This window comes from Scyliorhinus torazame, chromosome 12 (assembly GCF_047496885.1).
Source record: "Scyliorhinus torazame isolate Kashiwa2021f chromosome 12, sScyTor2.1, whole genome shotgun sequence".
Lineage (NCBI taxonomy): Eukaryota > Metazoa > Chordata > Chondrichthyes > Carcharhiniformes > Scyliorhinidae > Scyliorhinus > Scyliorhinus torazame.
The window spans coordinates 163,567,413-163,587,076 of record NC_092718.1 but is presented as its reverse complement, the minus strand read 5'-3'; the positions used below and the strand labels follow the sequence as shown (position 1 = coordinate 163,587,076).

The 19,664-nt window shown below is 50.0% G+C and overlaps 1 protein-coding gene across 2 annotated transcripts in view; it reads left to right on the top strand.

Moving 5' to 3' along the window:
* Window positions 1-19,664, top strand: part of tmem132e (transmembrane protein 132E) — a 951,562-nt gene that overhangs the window by 758,782 nt on the left and 173,116 nt on the right. For both annotated transcript variants that reach the window (XM_072469324.1, XM_072469323.1), the window contains exon 7: window positions 12,136-12,412. In XM_072469324.1, the coding sequence (XP_072325425.1) occupies window positions 12,136-12,412 (277 nt within the window). The remainder of the gene's footprint in view (window positions 1-12,135; window positions 12,413-19,664) is intronic.

The window sequence follows — 19,664 nt, the reverse complement described above, 5'->3', positions numbered from 1 at the left end:
TTTACAAACCCTGTCTGGTCTTCATGCACCACCCCCGGGACACAATCCTCTATCCTCGTCGCCAGCACTTTTGCCAGCAGCTTGGCGTCTACATTTAGGAGTGAGATAGGCCTGTATGACCCGCATTGCAGCGGATCTTTATCCCGCTTCAGGATTAGTGATATCGTCGCCTCCGACATTGTCGGGGGTAGTATCCCCCTTCTCTGGCCTCGTTAAAGGTTCTCGCCAGCAGCGGGGCCAACAGGTCCACATATTTCCTGTAGAATTCCACCGGGAACCCGTCTGATCCCGGGGCCTTCCCTGCTTGCATGTTCCCCAGTCCTTTAGTCACTTCATCCACCTCAATTGGCGCCCCAGACCTGCCACCTCCTGCTCCTCCACCCTCGGGAACCTTAGTTGGTTCAGAAACTGTTGCATTCCCTCTTTTCCCTCCGGGGGTTGGGACCTATATAGCCTCTCATAAAAGGTCTTAAACACCTCATTTACCTTCCCTGCTCTCTGCTCCATAGTTCCCGTTTCGTCCCTAACTCCCCCAATCTCCCTCGCCGCTATCCTCTTGCGAAGTTGGTGGGCCAGCAGCCGGCTCGCCTTTTCCCCATACTCATATCTCATCCCCTGTGCCTTCCTCCACTGTGCCTCTGCCTTTCCTGTGGTCAGCAGGTCAAACTTCGTCTGAAGTCTTCGCCTCGCTCTATATAGTCCTTCGTCCGGGGCCTCCGCATATCTTTTATCCACCCTCAAAATCTCCCCCACTAATCTCTCCCTTTCTTTGCCCTCTTGTTTCTCCTTGTAAGCTCTAATGGAGGTCAACTCTCCCCTAACCACCACCTTCAGCATTTCCCATACTACCCCCACCTGGACCTCGCCATCGTCATTGACCTCCAGGTATCTCTCAATGCATCCCCGCACCCTTCCACAGACCCCCTCATCCGCCAATAGTCCCACATCCAGTCGCCAGAGTGGGCGCTGCTCCCTCTCCTCTCCTAATTCCTGATCCACCCAGTGCAGGGCATGGTCTGAAACGGCTATGGCCGAATACTCCGTTCCTGCCACCTTCGAGATCAGTGCCCTACTCAGAACAAAGAAATCTATCCGGGAGTATACCTTGTGGACATGGGAGAAAAAGGAGAACTCTTTGGCCAACGGCCTAGCAAATCTCCACGGATCCACTCCCCCCATTTGTTCCATGAACCCCCTAAGCACCTTGGCCGCTGCCGGCCTTCTTCCGGTCCTGGATCTAGACCGGTCTAGCCCTGGATCCAGCACAGTATTGAAGTCCCCCCCCATTACCAGGCTTCCCACCTCCAGGTCCGGGATACGTCCAAGCATTCGCTTCATAAATCCCGCGTCATCCCAGTTCGGGGCATATACATTTACCAGCACGACCTCCTTTCCCTGCAATCTACCACTCACCATCACGTATCTACCCCCGTTATCCACCACTATACACCTAGCCTCGAACGACACCCGTTTCCCCACCAGTATCGCCACCCCCCTATTTTTCGCGTCCAATCCTGAGTGGAACCCTGTCCCACCCATCCTTTCCTTAACCTATCCTGATCCGCCACCTTCAGATGCGTCTCCTGAAGCATGACTACGTCCGCCTTCAGTCTTTTTAAGTGCGCAAACACTTAAATCGGCCCATTCAGGCCTCCCACATTCCACGTGATCAGCCGAATTGGACCCCCCCCCCCCGCCGACTAGCCATCCCCTATTCTAGGCCAGCCCCCCCGTCCGGGTCCCGCGCACCCACCCATCCCCCAGGCGGCGCCTTCCCGTCCCGACCACCCCTTCTCTTGCCAGCTCCTCCTTGCACTCAGCAGCAGCAACCCAGTTAGTCGTCTCCCCCCCCGGCTAGATCCCCATCTAGCATGGTTACTCCCCCTGCGTGTGGAACTCTCTTCCTTCCTGCGCCTAGCTTCCCGCCATCATCTCCATAGCGCTTTCCTATCGGCCCCGCCCCCTATGGCGCAGCTCCTTCATTCCCCATCCGCCCTCTCAGTCCCTTTTTCCACCGGCACCCACATTTCTCCGTGTCCCCCCATCTAGAGGAGAGAAATTCCCCATCTATCGTTTCAATACTATAAACCTCCCATTCTCCAATTTACACTTCTGTACCACAACCTCGTTGAGTTAGCGCATGCGCATAACCGCCGGTGTGGTTCCGCTCATGCGCAGACCGGCCAGCATATTCTGCCGCATGCGCAGTGGGGGTGTCTTCTCTGCGCCGACCATGGCGGAGCCCTACAAGGCAAGCGCTGTAGGAAGGAGTTCCCCCACGGCACAGGCCCGCCCGCAGATCGGTGGGCCCCGATTGCGGGCCAGGCTACCGTGCCCCCCCCCCCCCCCCCCCCCCCCCCCCCGGGGCCGGATCCACTCGCGCCTCCCTGAGGACCGCACCAGCCGGCCTACCAGCCAGATCCCGCGGTGTGGGACCATGTCCATTTCACGCCGGCAGGACTGGTCAGAAACCGAAGGCCACTCGGCCCATCGGGGCCTGGAGAATTGTCGGGGGGGCCGCTGCCAACGGCCCCCCAACCGGCGCGGCGTGATCCACGCCCCCACCCGAAAGCCGGCTCTGGAGAATACGGCAGCCAGCGTCGGAGCAGCGGGCGGGATTCATGCTGCCCCCCGGGGATTCTCCGAACCGGCGGGGAGTCGGAGAATCCCGCCCAAAGTCTTTACTGTGAAGGGCATGCCCCACCCAGATATCCAGCTTCTGCGATCTTTCCTGCTGCCGGGCTGACCCCTTTACTCGACGGCGAACTTTTGCTCGCCCACTTCTTCCCAGCAGCTTTTTTCTGGGTCTTTGCCATTCCCCTCCTTCCTTATGTCTTTTTGCACCAGCTCATCCAAAATCTGCCCCTGGAACCGGGCATTAAACCTCCAAACCGCACCAGAAACTTCCTGCTTGGTTGATGGTTAGCTTATTACTTCCACCTATCCTGGCAGTCCAGTACAGCTTTTGTTTTATAAATTTAGAGTACCCAATTCATTTTTTCCAATTAAGGGGCAGTTTTAGCGTGGCCAATCCACATCTTTGGGTTGTTGGGGTGAAACCCACACACACACGGGGAAGGTGTGTAAAGTCCACACAGACAGTGACCCAGGGCTGGGATCAAACCTGGGACCTCGGCACCATGAGACAGCAGTGCTAACCACTGTGCCACCGTGCTGCTCTCTATGGGTTGTGGGGGTTGAACCCACGCAAACACTTGGAGAATGTGCAAACTCCACACGGACAGGGACCCAGGGCTGGGATCAAACCTGGGACCTCGGTGCCATGAGGCAGCAGTGTTAACCACTCTGCCACCGTGCTGCATGATCCAGTCCAGCTTAACAACAGGGATGATGGGAGCAACCCATTCTGAAATCTGCGCAGGTTTAATTATTCCTAAGTCCTCCAGCCGCTTAAACTCAGCTTCAGCTTTTTAGTATAAAGCATAGGGCACTGGACGAGCTCTGTAGAACTTGTATGTTGCCTCAGGATTAAGATAGATCTTTGCCTTGACACCCTGTACCATGCCCAGTTCATTCTGAAATACTTCTTGGCATTTCCTTAATAGTCCATGAAAATTGACTTCATTAATGCTGAAATTCTCCATCCAACTTGATCAGATTTAATGGAGTCAATTTCAGCCCATGAAATTTGGCCCTTGATCACGATGATCGGTAACTGGACTGATTGTTGTTGACAGGTTACTGGCTACTGTGGTACTGAATATCTTCAAGGTTTCTCCAGTGTACGTGGTCAGTCTGACGGTTGTGCTTTTTAATTTAAGGGCTGGACCCCACTTGTAAATACATCTGCTCTCCTATGGCGGCAACAGAAACTCCTGTTTCGACCTCCATTCTTCATGACCAACTGTTCACCATCAACACAATTACAATTGGGTTTGACTTGGGCACTTTAATACTATTTACTCTGTAAACTTCAGATTCTTCTTCGGAGTCATTTTCAAACTATGCACCAGAGTCAATTTATTTTGGCCCTTGGTAGGCTTTGTTTAGTTCTGCATTTAATTCTAACATGCCCCTCAGACAAAATGCATAGCAACTTTAAATTTACACCTCCCCAGCACCCATAGCATTCTTCTAAGTTTGTGGTTTGCAGACCGAACTTTCTGTATTTCTGTCCCATCTTGTTCGCTGTTCTTTGACACAGATCTTTCAGCGCCCTCATCTCTGACGACACGACTCCCTGAGATTTTCCACCAATGTCGGTTGACTTTACTTTGTAACTCTAATGCACCTTTTTCAGCACTTTCTGTAGCCTGAGCAATCTTTAATGCTCTTTTCAAGATGTGTTTTGTCTCTGCTAGTAGTTTTTTTTGTATGGTGAGGTTATTCATACCACAAACCGACCGATCTCCTAACAGTTCGTTGAGTGTCGAAACGATTTCACATTGTTCAGCTAATTGCTTTAATGATGCAATGAATGCTGCTAATGACTCCATGGGTTTCCCATTGTAGAATTAAATTAATATATCGCTGCATTATCACCGATGATTTTGAATGATAGTGTTCTTTGACCAGTCCCCCCCCCCCCCAACGCCACAAATTTCATTGGCCCTAAAAAGCAATCGGAGACCCTCCATATATTGGACCCATTTTTCTGTTTCGGGACTAAATGGTTCCAACTTTCCAAATAAAGGCATTTCAGCAGTCACAAGTTGTTGTAGTAGTGTTTCTTAAAAGGGCTGTGATTCAAGGGCTGTTGTCCCAAATTGCAGCAGATGATTAAAATGTTCTGCTTTACCTCATCGCCAAATATAATAACTGTGAGGAACTGACGACCAACAAGGCAGGTAAACGAACAGGAGGTTTATTTGGAAGCAAACAATTATATACATTGGAAAGCGATGAGAAAGCTTGTTACCTCAACGGTTACCGGACTCCCAAATGTCAACTCCAACTGTCAAACAATCACCTCTCCGCAATTGGCCCGATGGGTCAAGTGACCTCCGATAACTTCACCCCCCATAAAGGGGCACGCCACCACAAAAACCATTGATAACATTTCCCTTTTTAGAAATTTGTTTCAGGTTACAATAATCTGCCAAGCATTCTGCAACCTGGCCTATCAGGTTTACTGTCAGTAAATATTCCTTTGCATGTTTAAGAAAGAATTGTCTTTCATGACATCAGATTATGTCAAAATTGCTTTAAATAAATAATATTTATTTGTGTCGCAAGCAGGCTTCCATTAACACTGCAATGAAGTTACTGTGAAAATCCCCTAGTCGCCGCACTATGGCGCCTGTTCGGTTACACTGAGGGAGAATTCAGAATGTCCAATTCACCTAACAAGCACATATTTCAGGACTTGTGGGAGGAAACTGGAGCACCCGGAGGGAATACATGCAGACACGGGGAGAACGTGCAGACCCCACACAGCCAGTAATCCAAGCCGGGAATCGAACCCGGATCCCTGGCACTGTGAAGTAACAGTGCTAATCACTGTGCTAATGTGCTGCTCCATTGATTAAGTCAGTTAATTACAGTCGATTAAGTACTTTTTGATGTGTAATCACTGTTATAATATCGAAAATGTGGCAAATTTTGCACTCTGAGTCCCACAAGTAGCAATATGATAATGGATAAATAATCTATTTGTGATGTTGATTTAGGATGAATGTTGGCTAAGACACCAAAGGAAAATGCCCCATTCATCTACACATATAACCTGAGAGAGCAAAGGGAACATTGTTTTAATGTTGTAGCCATATAACGTCATTTTCCACAGTGCACTGTGTTGGAGTGCCCAAGTCTCTTGAGTGATCTTCTGCACACGGCTGGCATCTAACAAGGCAATTTCTCCTTTTCTTGGACTGATGCTGTCACAGTTGCTCCTTTTTGCTGGGCTCATACAAAAGTTTCCTGGTTATATTACTCTCTTTCCCTCACCAGATGAAATTCTCCCTCATTTATTTAAAACTCTTACTCCTTTACTTTTTCAGTCACAAATTAATAAGTCAATTTAATTTCCTTGTCCATATTGTGTGACCCGGTTTGACATTTTCAAAATATCAATCAATTTCCTATTGTTGCCTGTGCCATAAGATAATAAACTACATAGCTCCACCCCTGTTATGGAATAAACACAATTAAAAATGAGCACTCTGCACTAACTGGTGCTAATCTCTTTTCTGCAGGCCCTACATGTTCACATCTCTTAAGTCAACCAAAGGTTAAGGGCACAATCTCTCTGTTCCCTCTCTGTTCCCCTGACTGCTTTGGTCTATTGAAAAGGCTGATTTTAACCCATCTTTCAAAACTATATATTCAGGATTGGTCTGCCTCGCTGCCAACCAATTTTGTCACCTTGAATGAACATTCCCCTATCATGCTGTGTAAGCTTGCAGCACTAGTAAGTGTCTTTAACTGATCTCCCCAGCTACATTTGTTGAATGAAAAGCTCATTCTAAACTCAGTGTGTGAACTGCCCTGGAATATGCTCAACAATTTACTGTTATCTGAAAACCAACATACCATGCGCAGTAGCATAACGGTTAGCACAATTGCTTCACAGCTCCAGGGTCCCAGGTTTGATTCTCGGCTTGGGTCACTGCCTGTGCGGAGTCTGCACGTTCTCCCCGTGTGTGCGTGGGTTTCCTCCGGGTGCTCCGGTTTCCTCCCACAATCCAAAGATGTGCAGGTTAGGTAGATTGGCTATGCTAAATTGCCCTTAGTGTCCAAAATTGCCCATAGTGTTGGGTGGGGTTACTGGGTTATGTGGGTAGGGTGGAAATGTGGGCTTGGGTAGGGTGCTCTTTCCAAGAGCCGGTGCAGACTCGATGGGCCAAATGGCCTCCTTCTGCGCTGTAAATTCTGTATCTATGCAAATGTATGCAATTTGCCACAACACGCCACTCTCTCCATGCAGCGTCCTTATTGTCTGAGAGTTACTAATCATTGCTCATGCCGTACCAGCGTCCCCGAACAGGCGCCGGAATGTGGCGACTAGGGGCTTTTCACAGTAACTTCATTGAAGCCTATTCGTGACAATAAGCGATTTTCATTTTCAATTTTCATTTCATTTCATTTCATTTTCATTTCATTTTCAACTTTGGAGCAAGGTGAGGAGACAAGACTCCAAGAACTACCTCAGCTGGTATGAGAATTGAATCTAAGCTGTTAGCGTTGTTCTGTACCACAGCTACAGCGCCTACTTTTAATTAGTCTCTAACCCTTTTGTTAGTTGAACTTGACATGTTAACAGTATGATATAAATTTAATCAAAACATTAAAATGGTACAAGAGATTAATGATTGTTTCCTCTGCCTGAATAATGCAAATGCAAAATAGTCTTTCAGCAAATAATGTACTCAGAACAACAATAGAATGATAGAATTAGAGAATGCAGAAAAAGGAGTTTCAGCCGATTATGCATGTGTTGGATCTCTGAGAGACCTATCCAATTAGTCCCATTCCCCACTTCTTTCCCCTTGGTTCTGAAAATTTCCCTCAGAGTATTTATCCAATTACCTTTTGACGCAGATGATCAGATATTCAATGCTGTTGGAACCGTGGATGGAGGATGGATGTATTGCAACTGACTAGGCTTGAATAGTGTGGGTTATGGGATTAGATTGATATTCTGCAGTCTTGTTCAGTATTTTTGGAGATGGGGAGACATTTCACAGCTTTGTTTTATTGTTGTTATGTCTTCCATCAGGTAATTGAAATAGTTGATTTGATTCGATGACAAGGAAATTTTTACATGATCTGACATTTGCATTATTACAGAAACATAGGGCGGAATTCTCCATTGCCTGATGGCGAAATCGTAATCGGCAATCGGGCGGGAATCGGTTCCGACGGCAGAATCAGGGCCGGCGGCGGTTTGACGCCAGTTTGCGATTCTCCGCCCCCTCCAAACCACCATCGTCGTGATGCGCGCCGCACACATTCACAATGCCGTTGACGCCTCATCAGCCGGCCCACCCACGATGCTCCGCCCCCGATGGGCTGGGTTCCCAACTCGTGGTTTGAGCTGGCATGCTGGCTGCAGACTGGGACCGGGATCCATGCCGCTGGCCGGTGGGGCGTCTACCAGGGCTGGGGGATTGGTGGGGGGCAGCCGGGGGTGGGCTGTGGGGTCGCGGTCAGCGGGTTAGGTTACCCACACAGCCAGCGCCATATTGTACGGCGCGACTGGTGCAGGTCGTCATCGTGCACATGCGCCACCCGGGACCTGGCCATTCTCCGGCTCCTCTCGACCCGATCCGCAGTTGTTTCACGCGGTGCCGGTGCGAGCCCTCACCGGTACCGGAAGCGGTGAGGGTTTCGCGCTAATTCTTTTGACGTGAACCTCCCACGGATTCACCGTTTGAGCCGGAACTTAGCCGCAGGAACGGAGAATCCCACCCCAAGAATCATACAAAATAGGAGTAGGAGTAGGCAATTCGGCCCTTCAAGCCTGTTCTGCCATTTATTATGATCATAACTGATCATCCAACTCAGTAGCTAGTCCCTGCCTTCCCTCCGTACTCTTTGATCCATTTTGATCCAAGAGCCAGATATAACTGCTTCTTGAAATGTACAATGATTTGACACAACTACTTTCTGTGGCAGCAAATTCATATGCTTACCGCTCTCTGGGAAACATCTGTTCCTTATCAGCCTTGTCCATGCCCCTCATAATCTTGTACACCTTGATCAGTTCGCCCCTCAGCCTTCTCTGCTCCAACAAAACCAACTTAAGCCTATCCAACCTCTCTTCATAACTTAAATGTTCCATCGAGACAACATCCTGGTGAATTACCTCTGCACCCCCTCGAGTGTAACCACATCCTTCCTATAATGTGGTGACCAGAGCTGCACACAATACTCCAACTGTGGCCTCACCTAAGTTATAAACAAGTACTCTTTGTTTCCTGTCTTTAAACTAGTTCTCTATATACTTCAATACACTATCCTCAATCCCATATGCTGTACGTTTACACACTAGACTCTTGTGGGACTGTGTCGAAAATCTTCTGAAGGTCCAAACAAACCACACCCACAAGCTCCCCCTCATCACTCTACTAGTTATATCCTGGAAGAATTCCAGTAGATTTGTCAAGCATGAATTCCTTATGGTAAATCCATTTTGACCTTTCCGATTCTGCCACTGTTTTCCAAGTGGTTGGGCTTCAGGAGTAATAAAACCCTTGTAGTGCAGGAGGATATACAACCCATCAGGCCTGCACTGACCTTCTGAAAGAACACTCTACTTAGGCCCACTCCCCCGCCCTATCCCCGTAAGCCCGCACATTGGTATGGCTAATCTGCCTAAACTGCACATCTTTGGACAGTGGGAAGAAACCAAGCACCCAGAGGAAACACATGCAGACATGGGGAAAATATGCAAACTCTACACACAGTCACCCCAGGCCGGAATTGAACTCGGGTCCCTGGCACAGTGAGGTAGCAGTGCTAACCACTGTGCCACCATGCCATGGTACCTCTACTGGGCAATCTCAGTGCATGATCTTTTCAATAAAAAACTCAAAGTGCAGCACTTTTAAGTGGTGAATGAATTCCCACTCAGCCCACATGATTCCCATCACAGACAGGATACCCTGGAGGACCCGAAAGACAGTGGGGTTTTTTCCCATTGGAAGAGGGAAGGAAAACAATGATTGGAAAACAGAGATAGTTTTAAGGGATTTATATTTGTATTGGGACCATTACAATTAAGGCATAGTTATAAGTCGGCTTAATTTAATGTTTTTGTGTCAGTAAGGGCAAAACCTACAGTTAGAATCATGCTGGACAAAGGTGTTTTTGTGTGGGTCAAGTTCCAGCTGTGTTTTTATTTTTTTTAAATTTAGAGTATCCAATTCGTTTTTTTCCAATTAAGGGGCAATTTAGCATGGCCAATCCACCTGGCCTGCACATCTTTGGGTTGTGGGGGTGAAACTGATGCAAACATGGGGAGAATGTGCAACCAACTGTGTTTTTATTGTGGTTAGAGAGGACTATGGCATGAAGAGTAAATAAATAGGTCAGCAGAGGTGTGCAGTGTTGCTCAGCGACATTAAGTAGGGTGCTGTAGGGTGCTCTTTCCAAGGGCCGATGCAGACTTGATGTGCCGAATAGCCTTCTTCTGCCCTGTGATTCTATGAACTGGGACCTTGTAAGGTTGAGAAGTTTTTATGGTTTAGTTTTAGCTGAATTTGTGGAAAGTTGGATGTAGGATCTTGGGGAGTGAACATCGCTCAACTCCACCAGAAGAAAGATTGGACAGGACGGGAGCTGCAATGAGGCAGGCTTCCTAAATTACAAGCTACAGTTCAGATAACCAGAGAATTGGGACAGAAAGAGGCTAGAATTCTTTGTTTCGAATTCGCCCCACTACCAACGAGAACAGACGATTTGGCACTCAGCCTAAACTCCATTCACTGCAGCGAGAACAGAGATTCCCTCCGGCACGAACGAACAGAGAATCCCATCCAGAGTGTGTAAGAAGTCTGGTGTTAAGTGAACAGAGACCAAGGTATTGTTCATAAGACTTCAAGGAAGAGTACAATAAGTGTTCTAAGTTAACGAGACAATTGCAGTAACTAGACTTAAAGTGGGTCAGCAGGCTTCAGTGGTGGATGAAACTTTTGATGTCATTTTAATACAATCTGGGAATCGAGAGTTAAAGCAGTTGTGCAATTTACATAGCAGTCAAGGCAAATAAATCCTAAAGGGGTTGGTCTAAACTCCTGGATTGGAATCGCTATTAAAAGTGTAACAGAAGCTTTGTTTAAAAGTGTCATTTGGAAAACCTGTTCTGGATTTCGGAATGCAACTGCTAAGAAAAAGCATTATGGTCATAACAGAAGATTTTTAAAGCGTGTATTTTGGAGTGGAGTGTGGAAAATCTCCCGTGGCAATCATCTGAGGGGGATTCTGAGGAGACATCACAAACATTCACTTGGGGTTCAGAGTGGAGAATGTATATGCCCACAGTCACCTTGTGTGCTGGAAAGGGACTTTGTGTTAATACGACCATTGTAGGTTAAAATGTACTTTGTAATTCGTGTTAATCCTAAAATCGGCATGGTAGTTGTGAAGCTAAGGGGGAGTAAAAGAGTATTGTATCATAATCCAATTTTTACATGTTTAATACTTTTTTTCTGGAAGTTAAAACTAATTAGTGGTTCCTCCATTTTTTTTAATTTACGGGCTTTTGAGCCAGGGTTTCATCCTGGAATCTCCTGTCCAGTTATAAAATTATCTGGCATTGCAACAATAGATACATTGGCATATCATAGAATTTACAGCGCAGAAGGAGGCCATTCAGCCCATCAAGTCTGCACCGGCCCTTGGAAAGAGCACCCCATTTAAGCCCACACCTCCAGTAACCCAGTCACCCCACCAAACCTTTTTAGACACTAAGGGCAATTTATCATGGCCAATCCACCTAACCTGCACATCTTTAGACTATGGGAGGAAACCGGAGCACCCGGAGGAAACCCACACACACACAGGGAGAACGTGCAGACTCCGAACAGACAGTGACCCAAGCCGGGAATCAAACCTGGGACCCTGGAGCTGTGAAGCAATTGTGCTAACCACTATACTACCGTGCTGCCCATCCTCAGGTTCTTCTTGTGAACCCCGAACAGATCATCTGCATGAATGTGTTTGCCGATAGTGTGAAGAGACCAATAACAAGGTAGGGAGAAGTGCCTATAATTTGCTAGTATCCAATTGTTTTGGAGTACCACATCCTCGACTGCCAATGTTGCAAAGCGCTTCAGGATCAGTGATCTCTACATGGTGAGTTCCAGGGACTCAGGAGGTTTTGGAAAGAGGCTAGGCATTTTTCCACAGCAACAGATGGAAACTTAAATTTGAAATCTCCTCAGGTATATTGTCATAAACTCCCAACAATTTCCTTTAGAATTACTTTGGCAGGAACCTTGAGAGAAGGTCTCCAGCCAAGTAACATTTTGGCTCCTTTGTATATCCAATTGTTTGGCTGATGCAGCTGATATATTACAGCTTTATGAAGCCTTGCCAAATATTGCATAGTCATTGGAGCAGTTGGCGTGTTGCCATAAGGCCTTTCATATAATAGTGAAAATATATTTTTAAATTTCAAAGACATATGTTAATTTAACATTTACCTTGCTGTACATGTACTCTATTTTTCAGGCCCACCCGTGACAGTGAGGATGAAGATGAGGAAGAGCGAGGCAAAACACGAGGCTGCACTCTGCAGTACCAACATGCATTAGTACGAGTGTTCACACAATTCCACACAACTTCCTCAGAGGGCACCAACCAGGTGATCACCATGTTAGGACCTGACTGGTCAGTCGACGTCACTGATCTAGTCAGTGACTTCATGCGAGTGGCAGACACAAGAATTGCGCAGATCGTGGAGGGCAATGTGCTGGGTGGACGTGAGCCTGGAACAACTATGTTCAAGGTTAGTTTTTTTCCCCCCAGAATTGTGTGCTTGTTTTCTTTGGTAACTTAGAGATGATAGTTCAATGTCTGCAGCAGACTGAATATATTTATTTTATATATATATATGATGCACGATCAATTACGACGAGACGAGAGTAGAGTGTAATCGAGGTTTTATTACACAGAGATGTGGAGCCTCCCGCAGCTGCTGCCGAAATGGCTGCAGTTCGGAGAGCACACACATTTATACTCCGCCTACTGGGCGGAGCCAGCAGGCAGGGATCTACCCCCGTACCTGTAGTACAGGGACCTTACCGTAATACCCTCGTATGCAGTATATACAATACAACAGTGGTGACTACCACATTCACCCCCTGTTAAAAAAAGAGTCCAGTGGGGGGGGGGGGGGGGGGGGGGTGGGGGGTGGAAAACTATTTACATACAGGTTGTTTAAAATTTAAGGAAGAGGTTACATATTTAGACGATCGGGGGCCTTGATCCGTCGTTACGACGCCGCAGTTCTGGTGGTGATTTGGGTGTTGGTTCGGTCGTCGGTGACTCCGGGAGCGTGCCGACCTCATCTTCATTCCCGGGTGGAACCAAGGGGAGGACGGATCGTCCTGGAGTGGGGGCTGTGGTGGGGTGCGCTGGGGGGAGGGAGGGTGGCGCCAGAGCAGAGGGGGGTGTGTGTGGGGACCCAGCTGGCGCCATGTCCCTGAGGGAGACTGTGTCTTGGCGGCTGTCAGGGTATGCTCCGTAGGCGTACTGCGGGTTCGCGTGGAGTAGCTGTACCCTCTCAACCAACAGGTCCGCCTTGTGGAGCTGCAAGTGCTTGCGGAGGAGAACGGGTCCTGGAGCTGCCAGCCATGTTGGGAGCGAAACCCCGGAGGTGGGCCTCCTGGGGAAGGCAAAGAGACGTTCATGGGGAGTTTTGTTAGTCGCAGTGCACAGGAGCGACCGAATGGAGTGAAGGGCGTCGGGGAGGACCTCCTGCCAGCGGGAGGCCAGGAGATTTGTGGACCGGAGGGCCAGCTGGACGGCCTTCCAGACCGTCCCATTCTCCCGCTCCACCTGCCCGTTTCCCCGGGGGTTGTAGCTGGTCTTCCTGCTCGAGGCAATGCCCTTCTTGAGCAGGTACTGGCGCAACTCATCGCTCATAAATGAGGATCCCCGGTCGCTGTGGATGTAGGCGGGGAAACCGAACAGAGCGAAGATGGTGTTGAGGGCTTTGATGACGGTGGCAGACGCGATATCGGGGCATGGGATGGCAAAGGGGAATCTTGAATATTCGTCGACCTCATTAAGAAAGTACGCGTTGCGGTCGGTGGAGGGGAGGGGCCCTTTGAAGTCCACGCTGAGGCGTTTAAAGGGGCGGGTGGCCTTCACCAGGTCTGGCCGGTAGAAGTGCGGTTTACACTCCGCGTAGACCTGGTAGTCTCTGGTGATAGGCCTGACTTCCTCGATGCGGGCCTTTATGAAGTGATAAAAGCGGGTGACTCCTGGGTGACAGAGATCATCTTGCAGGGTCCGGAGTCGGTCCACTTGTGCGCTGGCGCATGTACCTAGGGATAGGGCATCAGGGGGCTCGCTGAGCTTACCGGGGTGATACAAAATCTCGTAACTGTAGGTAGAGAGCTCGATCCTCCACCTCAAGATCATATCATTTTTGATCTTACCCCGCTGTGTGTTGTTAAACATGAAGGCATCCGTCCGTTGGTAACTGAGGAGAGTGAATCTCCTGCCGGCCAGGTAATGCCTCCAATGCCGAACAGCTTCAACGATAGCTTGGGCCTCCTTTTCGACAGAGGAGTGCCGAATTTCGGAGGCATGGAGGGTGCGGGAAAAGAATGCCACGGGCCTGCCTGCTTGGTTGAGGATGACGGCCAGTGCGACGTCTGATGCATCGCTCTCAACTTGGAAGGGGAGCGCCATGTCGACCGCGTGCATCGCGGCCTTGGCGATGTCGGCCTTGATACGGTTGAAGGCCTGGTGAGCCTCGGCCGTCAGGGGGAAAACGGTGGAGTGAATGTGTGGGCGGGCCTTGTCCGCATAGTTAGGGACCCACTGGGCGTAGTATGAGAAGAAGCCCAGGCATCGTTTGAGGGCCTTGGGGCAGTGGGGAAGGGGGAGTTCCATGAGGGGGCGCATGCGATCGGGGTCAGGCCCTAGAACCCGGTTCTGAACCACATAGCCAAGGTTGGCTAATCGGTTCATACTGAACACTTGTTGTAGGTTCCTACTTCTCCTTGTTGTAGGTTAGGTTAAGGAGGTTGGCGGTGTGGAGGAATTTGGAAAGGTTAGCGTTGTGGCCCTGCTGGTCGTGGCCGCAGATGGTGACGGTATCCAGGTACGGGAAAGTGGCCCGCAGTCCGTACCGGTCAACCATTCGGTCTATCTCCCGTTGGAAGACCGAGACCCTAGGCGTCATTCTCCGACCCCCTAGCGGGTCGGAGAATGGCTGTTGGCTGCCGTGAATCCCGCCCCCGCCGGTTGCCGAAGTCTCCGGTACCGGAGATTGGGAGGGGGCGGGAATCGGGCTGAGCCGGTTGGCGGGCCCCCCCGCTCGATTCTCCGGCCTGGATGGGCCGAAGTCCCGCCGATAAATTGCCTGTCCCGCCGGCGTAAATTAGAGTACCTATTTACTGGCGGGACAAGGCGGCGTGGGCGGGCTCCGGGGTCCTGGGGGGGGCGCGGGGCGATCTGACCCCAGGGGGTGCCCCCACGGTGGCCTGGCCCGCGATCGGGGCCCACCGATCCACGGGCGGGCCTGTGCCGTGGGAGCACGCTTTCCCTTCCGCCTCCGCAACGGTCTCCACCATGGCGGAGGCGGAAGAGACTCTCCCCACTGCGCATGCGCGGGAAACTGTCAGCGGCCGCTGACGCTCCCGCGCATGTGCAGCCCCGACATGTCATTTCTGCGCCAGCTGGCGGGGCAACAAAGGCCGTTTCCGCCAGCTGGCGGGGCAGAAATCCCTCCGGCGCCGGCCTAGCCCCTCAATGTTGGGGCTCGGCCCCCAAAGATGCGGAGCATTCCGCCCCTTTGGGGCGGCGCGATGCCCGTCTGATTGACGCCGTTTTGGGCACCAGTCGGCAGACATCGCGCCGTTTGGGGAGAATTTCGGCCCCCGTTAGTGACCCCGAAGGGAATCCTAAGGAAGTGGTAAAGGCAGCCGTCCGCTTCAAACATGGTGTACTTGCGGTCCGCCTTGCGAATGGGGAGCTGGTGGTAGGCAGATTTCAGGTCCACTGTCGCGAAGACCCAGTACTGTGCAGTCTGATTGACCATATCAGATATGCGTGGGAGGGGGTACGCGTTGAGCTGCGTGTACCGATTGATGATCTGACTGTAGTCAACGACCATCTTGTTTTCCTCCCCAGTTTTCACCACTACCACTTGGGCTCTACAGGGGCTGTTGCTGGCCGCGATAATACCTTCCCGCAGCAGCCGCTGGACCTCAGACCTGATGAAGGTTCTGTCCTGGGCACTGTACCGTCTGCTCCTAGTGGCGACGGGTTTGCAATCCGGGGTGAAGTTCGCAAACAGGGAGGGTGGGTCGACCTTAAGGGTTGTGAGGCCGCATACATAAAGGGGTAGTAGGGGCCCGCCAAATTTCAGGGTTAGGCTCTGGAGGTTGCACTGGAAGTCCAGGCCAAGTAGCAAAGCAGTGCAGAGGTTGGGGAGGATGTAGAGCCGGAAGCCGCTGAACTTATGCCCTGGATGGCGAGAGTGGCGGTGCAATAACCCCGGATCACCACGGAGTGGGATCCGGAGGCCAGGGAGATTCTCTGGTTGATGGGGTGTACCGTGAGGGAGCAGCACCTTACCGTATTGGGGTGGATGAAGCTCTCAGTGCTCCCGGAGTCCAGAAGGCAGGATATCTTGTGCCCGTCGACCTTCACTGTCGTCGACGCGGTCGCAAGGTTGTGCGATCGATCGTGATGGAGGCCAGACGTGGCTGGTCGGCAGCGATTGCAGGCGATGAGCGGCCCGATGAGGTGCCCGACGAGCAGAGGTCCTGAGGCGGGGAAGATGGCGGTGCCCACGGGCCGCACGTGTCCTGAGGCAGGCAAGATGGTGGGGCCCACGACCTGCACGTGTTGTGAGGGGAGCAAGATGGTAGCGCCCACAGGCCGCACGTCGTCTGAGGCGAGGAAGATGGCGGCGCCCGCGGGTCGCACATGGGGGATGCAGGACAATAGCGGCGACCGAGCGGGCCTGGCACACAGCAGCGAAATGCCCTTCCCGCGAGAGCGCTAGTTTCTTGGTCGCCGCGAGGTCGAGGGTAGCCCCTTCTAAGAGGCGCTGGCGAATGTAGGCCGACCCTATGCCCGTAACGAACTCGTCTCTAAGTAGCAGGTCAGAATGTTCAGTGGCCAAAACGGCCTGGCAATCACAGTCTCTCACCAGGATGTGCAGGGCACACCAGAAATCTTCCACAGACTCACCGGGGAGTTGATGCCGCGTGGACAGGAGGTGCCTGCCGTAGATTTTGTTAGTCTGCTGAGTGTAGTTCTCCTTCAGTAGCGCCATGGCCTCAGCGTAGATCGGTGCGTCCCGGATGAGGGGAAAGAAATCGGAGCTCAGCCACGTGCAAAGGATCTGGAGCTTCTGTGCCTCTGAGGGTGGGTCTTTCGCAGATCCGATGTAGGCTTCAAAACAAGCTAGCCAATGTGCGAAGGCCGACTTGGCGTTGTCTGCTTGAGGGTGCAGCTGCAGGCAATCAGGCTTGATGCGGCGATCCATCGTTGTAAAATCTCTGCGTAATAAATTGATGCACTACCAATTACGATGAGACGAGAGTAGAGAGTAATCGAGGCTTTATTACGCAGAGATGTGGAGCCTTCCGCAGCTGCTGCAGAAATGGCTGCAGCTCGGAGAGCCCACATATGTAATACCCTCGTATGCAGTATATACAATACAACAGTGGTGACTACCACAATATATATAAAAAATACTTCATACTTCAACTAGCAAAACATGTGTTATATGTTGGTTTGTGTCACATGAGTTAATACTTCAGTTAGAATGACAAAGTCTGTTGTACTAGTCCATTTGTTTGACATGACCTCCACAGTGGGTTCACTCAATCTTGGGTATTTTCTGTCAGTGACGACCCTATTGGTATTGGTAGGTGCTTGTAAATGACAACCTCTTCGCTGGGTCATAAAAAGGCAGCAGGAAATGACTGCCTTCCTATGTTTTCATATCATGCCATGAGTTCCTGGAGTGGCTCTCAAACCCAGAGCTTCTGGCTCAGAAGCAGGGATGCTACTTACTGCGCCACAAGAACTCCTACTTAATATTGTTGTCCTCGTATAACTAAACGGATTCCTTGGATACTTCAGAAGGCAATAAACTGTCAACCATTTTGGCATAGGACTGGAGTCACATATTGGCAAGATAGAAGAACATAGAAAATAGGAGCAGGAGTAGGCCATTCAGCCCGTCGAACCTGCTCTGCCATTCATCATGATCATGGCTGATCATCAAACTCAAAAGCCTGATCACGTCTTTCCATTTCCTTTGATCACTTTCACCCCAAGAGCTATATCTAACTCTTTCTTGAAAGCATACAATGATTTGGCTTCAACTGCTTTCTGTGGTACTCTCTGGGTGAAGAATTTCTCTGAATCACAGTCCTAAATGATCTAACCCCTATCCTCAGACTGTGACCCCTGGTTATGGACTCCCCCACAATCAGGAACATCCTTCCTGCACTTATCCTGTCTCGTCCTTTAAGGTTTCTATGAAATTTCACCTCATTCTTCTGAATCCCAGCAAATATAACTCTAACTGACTCAGTCTCGTGGTGCATATAGGCACCAACGATATAGGTAAAAAACGGGATGAGGTCCTACAAGCTGAATTTAGGGAGTTAGGAGTTAAACTAAAAAGTAGGACCTCAAAAGTAGTAATCTCAGGATTGCTACCAGTGCCACGTGATAGTCAGAGTAGGAATGACAGGATAGCTAGGATGAATACGTGGCTTGAGAGATGGTGCAATAGGGAGGGTTTCAAATTCCTGGGACATTGGGACCGGTTCTGGGGGAGGTGGGACCTGTACAAATCGGACGGTCTGCATCTGGGTGGGACCGGAACCAATGTTCTCGGGGGTGTGTTTGCTAGTGCAGTTGGGAAGGGTTTAAACTAATGTGGCAGGGGGATGGGAACCGATGTAGGAAGTCAGTGGGGACAGAAACAAAAGGCAGGAAGGGAGAGTGTGTAAAGCATGACCTGAGAAAGCAGGGCAGAGAGCAAGGAAGGTCTACATTAAACTGCATTTATTTCAATGCAAGGGGCCTGACGGGCAAAGCGGATGAACTCAGGGCATGGACGGGCACATGGGACTGGGATATTATAGCTATGACTGAAACATGGCTAAGGGAGGGGCAGGACTGGCAGCTCAATGTTCCGGGGTACAGATGCTATAGAAAGGATAGAACAGGAGGTAAGAGAGGAGGGGGAGTGGCGTTTTTGATTAGGGAGATCATCACGGCAGTACTTAGAGGGGATATATCCGAGGGTTCGCCCACTGAGTCTGTATGGGTGGAATTGAAAAATAATAAGGGAGAGATCACCTTGGTAGGACTGTACTACAGGCCCCCAAATAGTCAGCGGGAAATAGAGGAGCAAATATGTAAGGAGATTACAGATAGCTGCAAGAATAATAGGGTGGTAGTTGTAGGGGACTTTAACTTTCCCAGCATTGACTGGGACAGCCATAGCATTAGGGGCTTGGATGGAGGGAAATTTGTTGAGTGTATTCAGGAGGAATTTCTCATTCAGTATGTGGATGGACCGACTAGAGAGGGGGCAAAACTTGACCTCGTCTTGGGAAATAAGGAAGGGCAAGTGACAGAAGTGCTAGTGAGAGATCACTTTGGGACAAGTGACCATAACTCCATTAGTTTTAAGATAGCTATGGAGAATGATAGGTCTGGCCCAAGAGTTAAAATTCTTAATTGGGGCAAGGCGAATTTTGATGGTATCAGACAGGAACTTGCAGAGGTAGATTGGGGGAGACTGTTGGCAGGCAAAGGGACGGCTGGTAAATGGGAGGCTTTTAAAAATGTGTTAACCAGGGTGCAGGGTAAGCACATTTCCTTTAGAGTGAAGGGTAAGGCTGGTAGAAGTAGGGAACCCTGGATGACTCGAGATATTGAGACTCTGGTCAAAAAGAAGAAGGAGGCATATGACGTACATAAGCAACTGGGATCAAGTGGATCCCTTGAAGAGTATAGAGATTGTCGAAATAGAGTTAAGAGGGAAA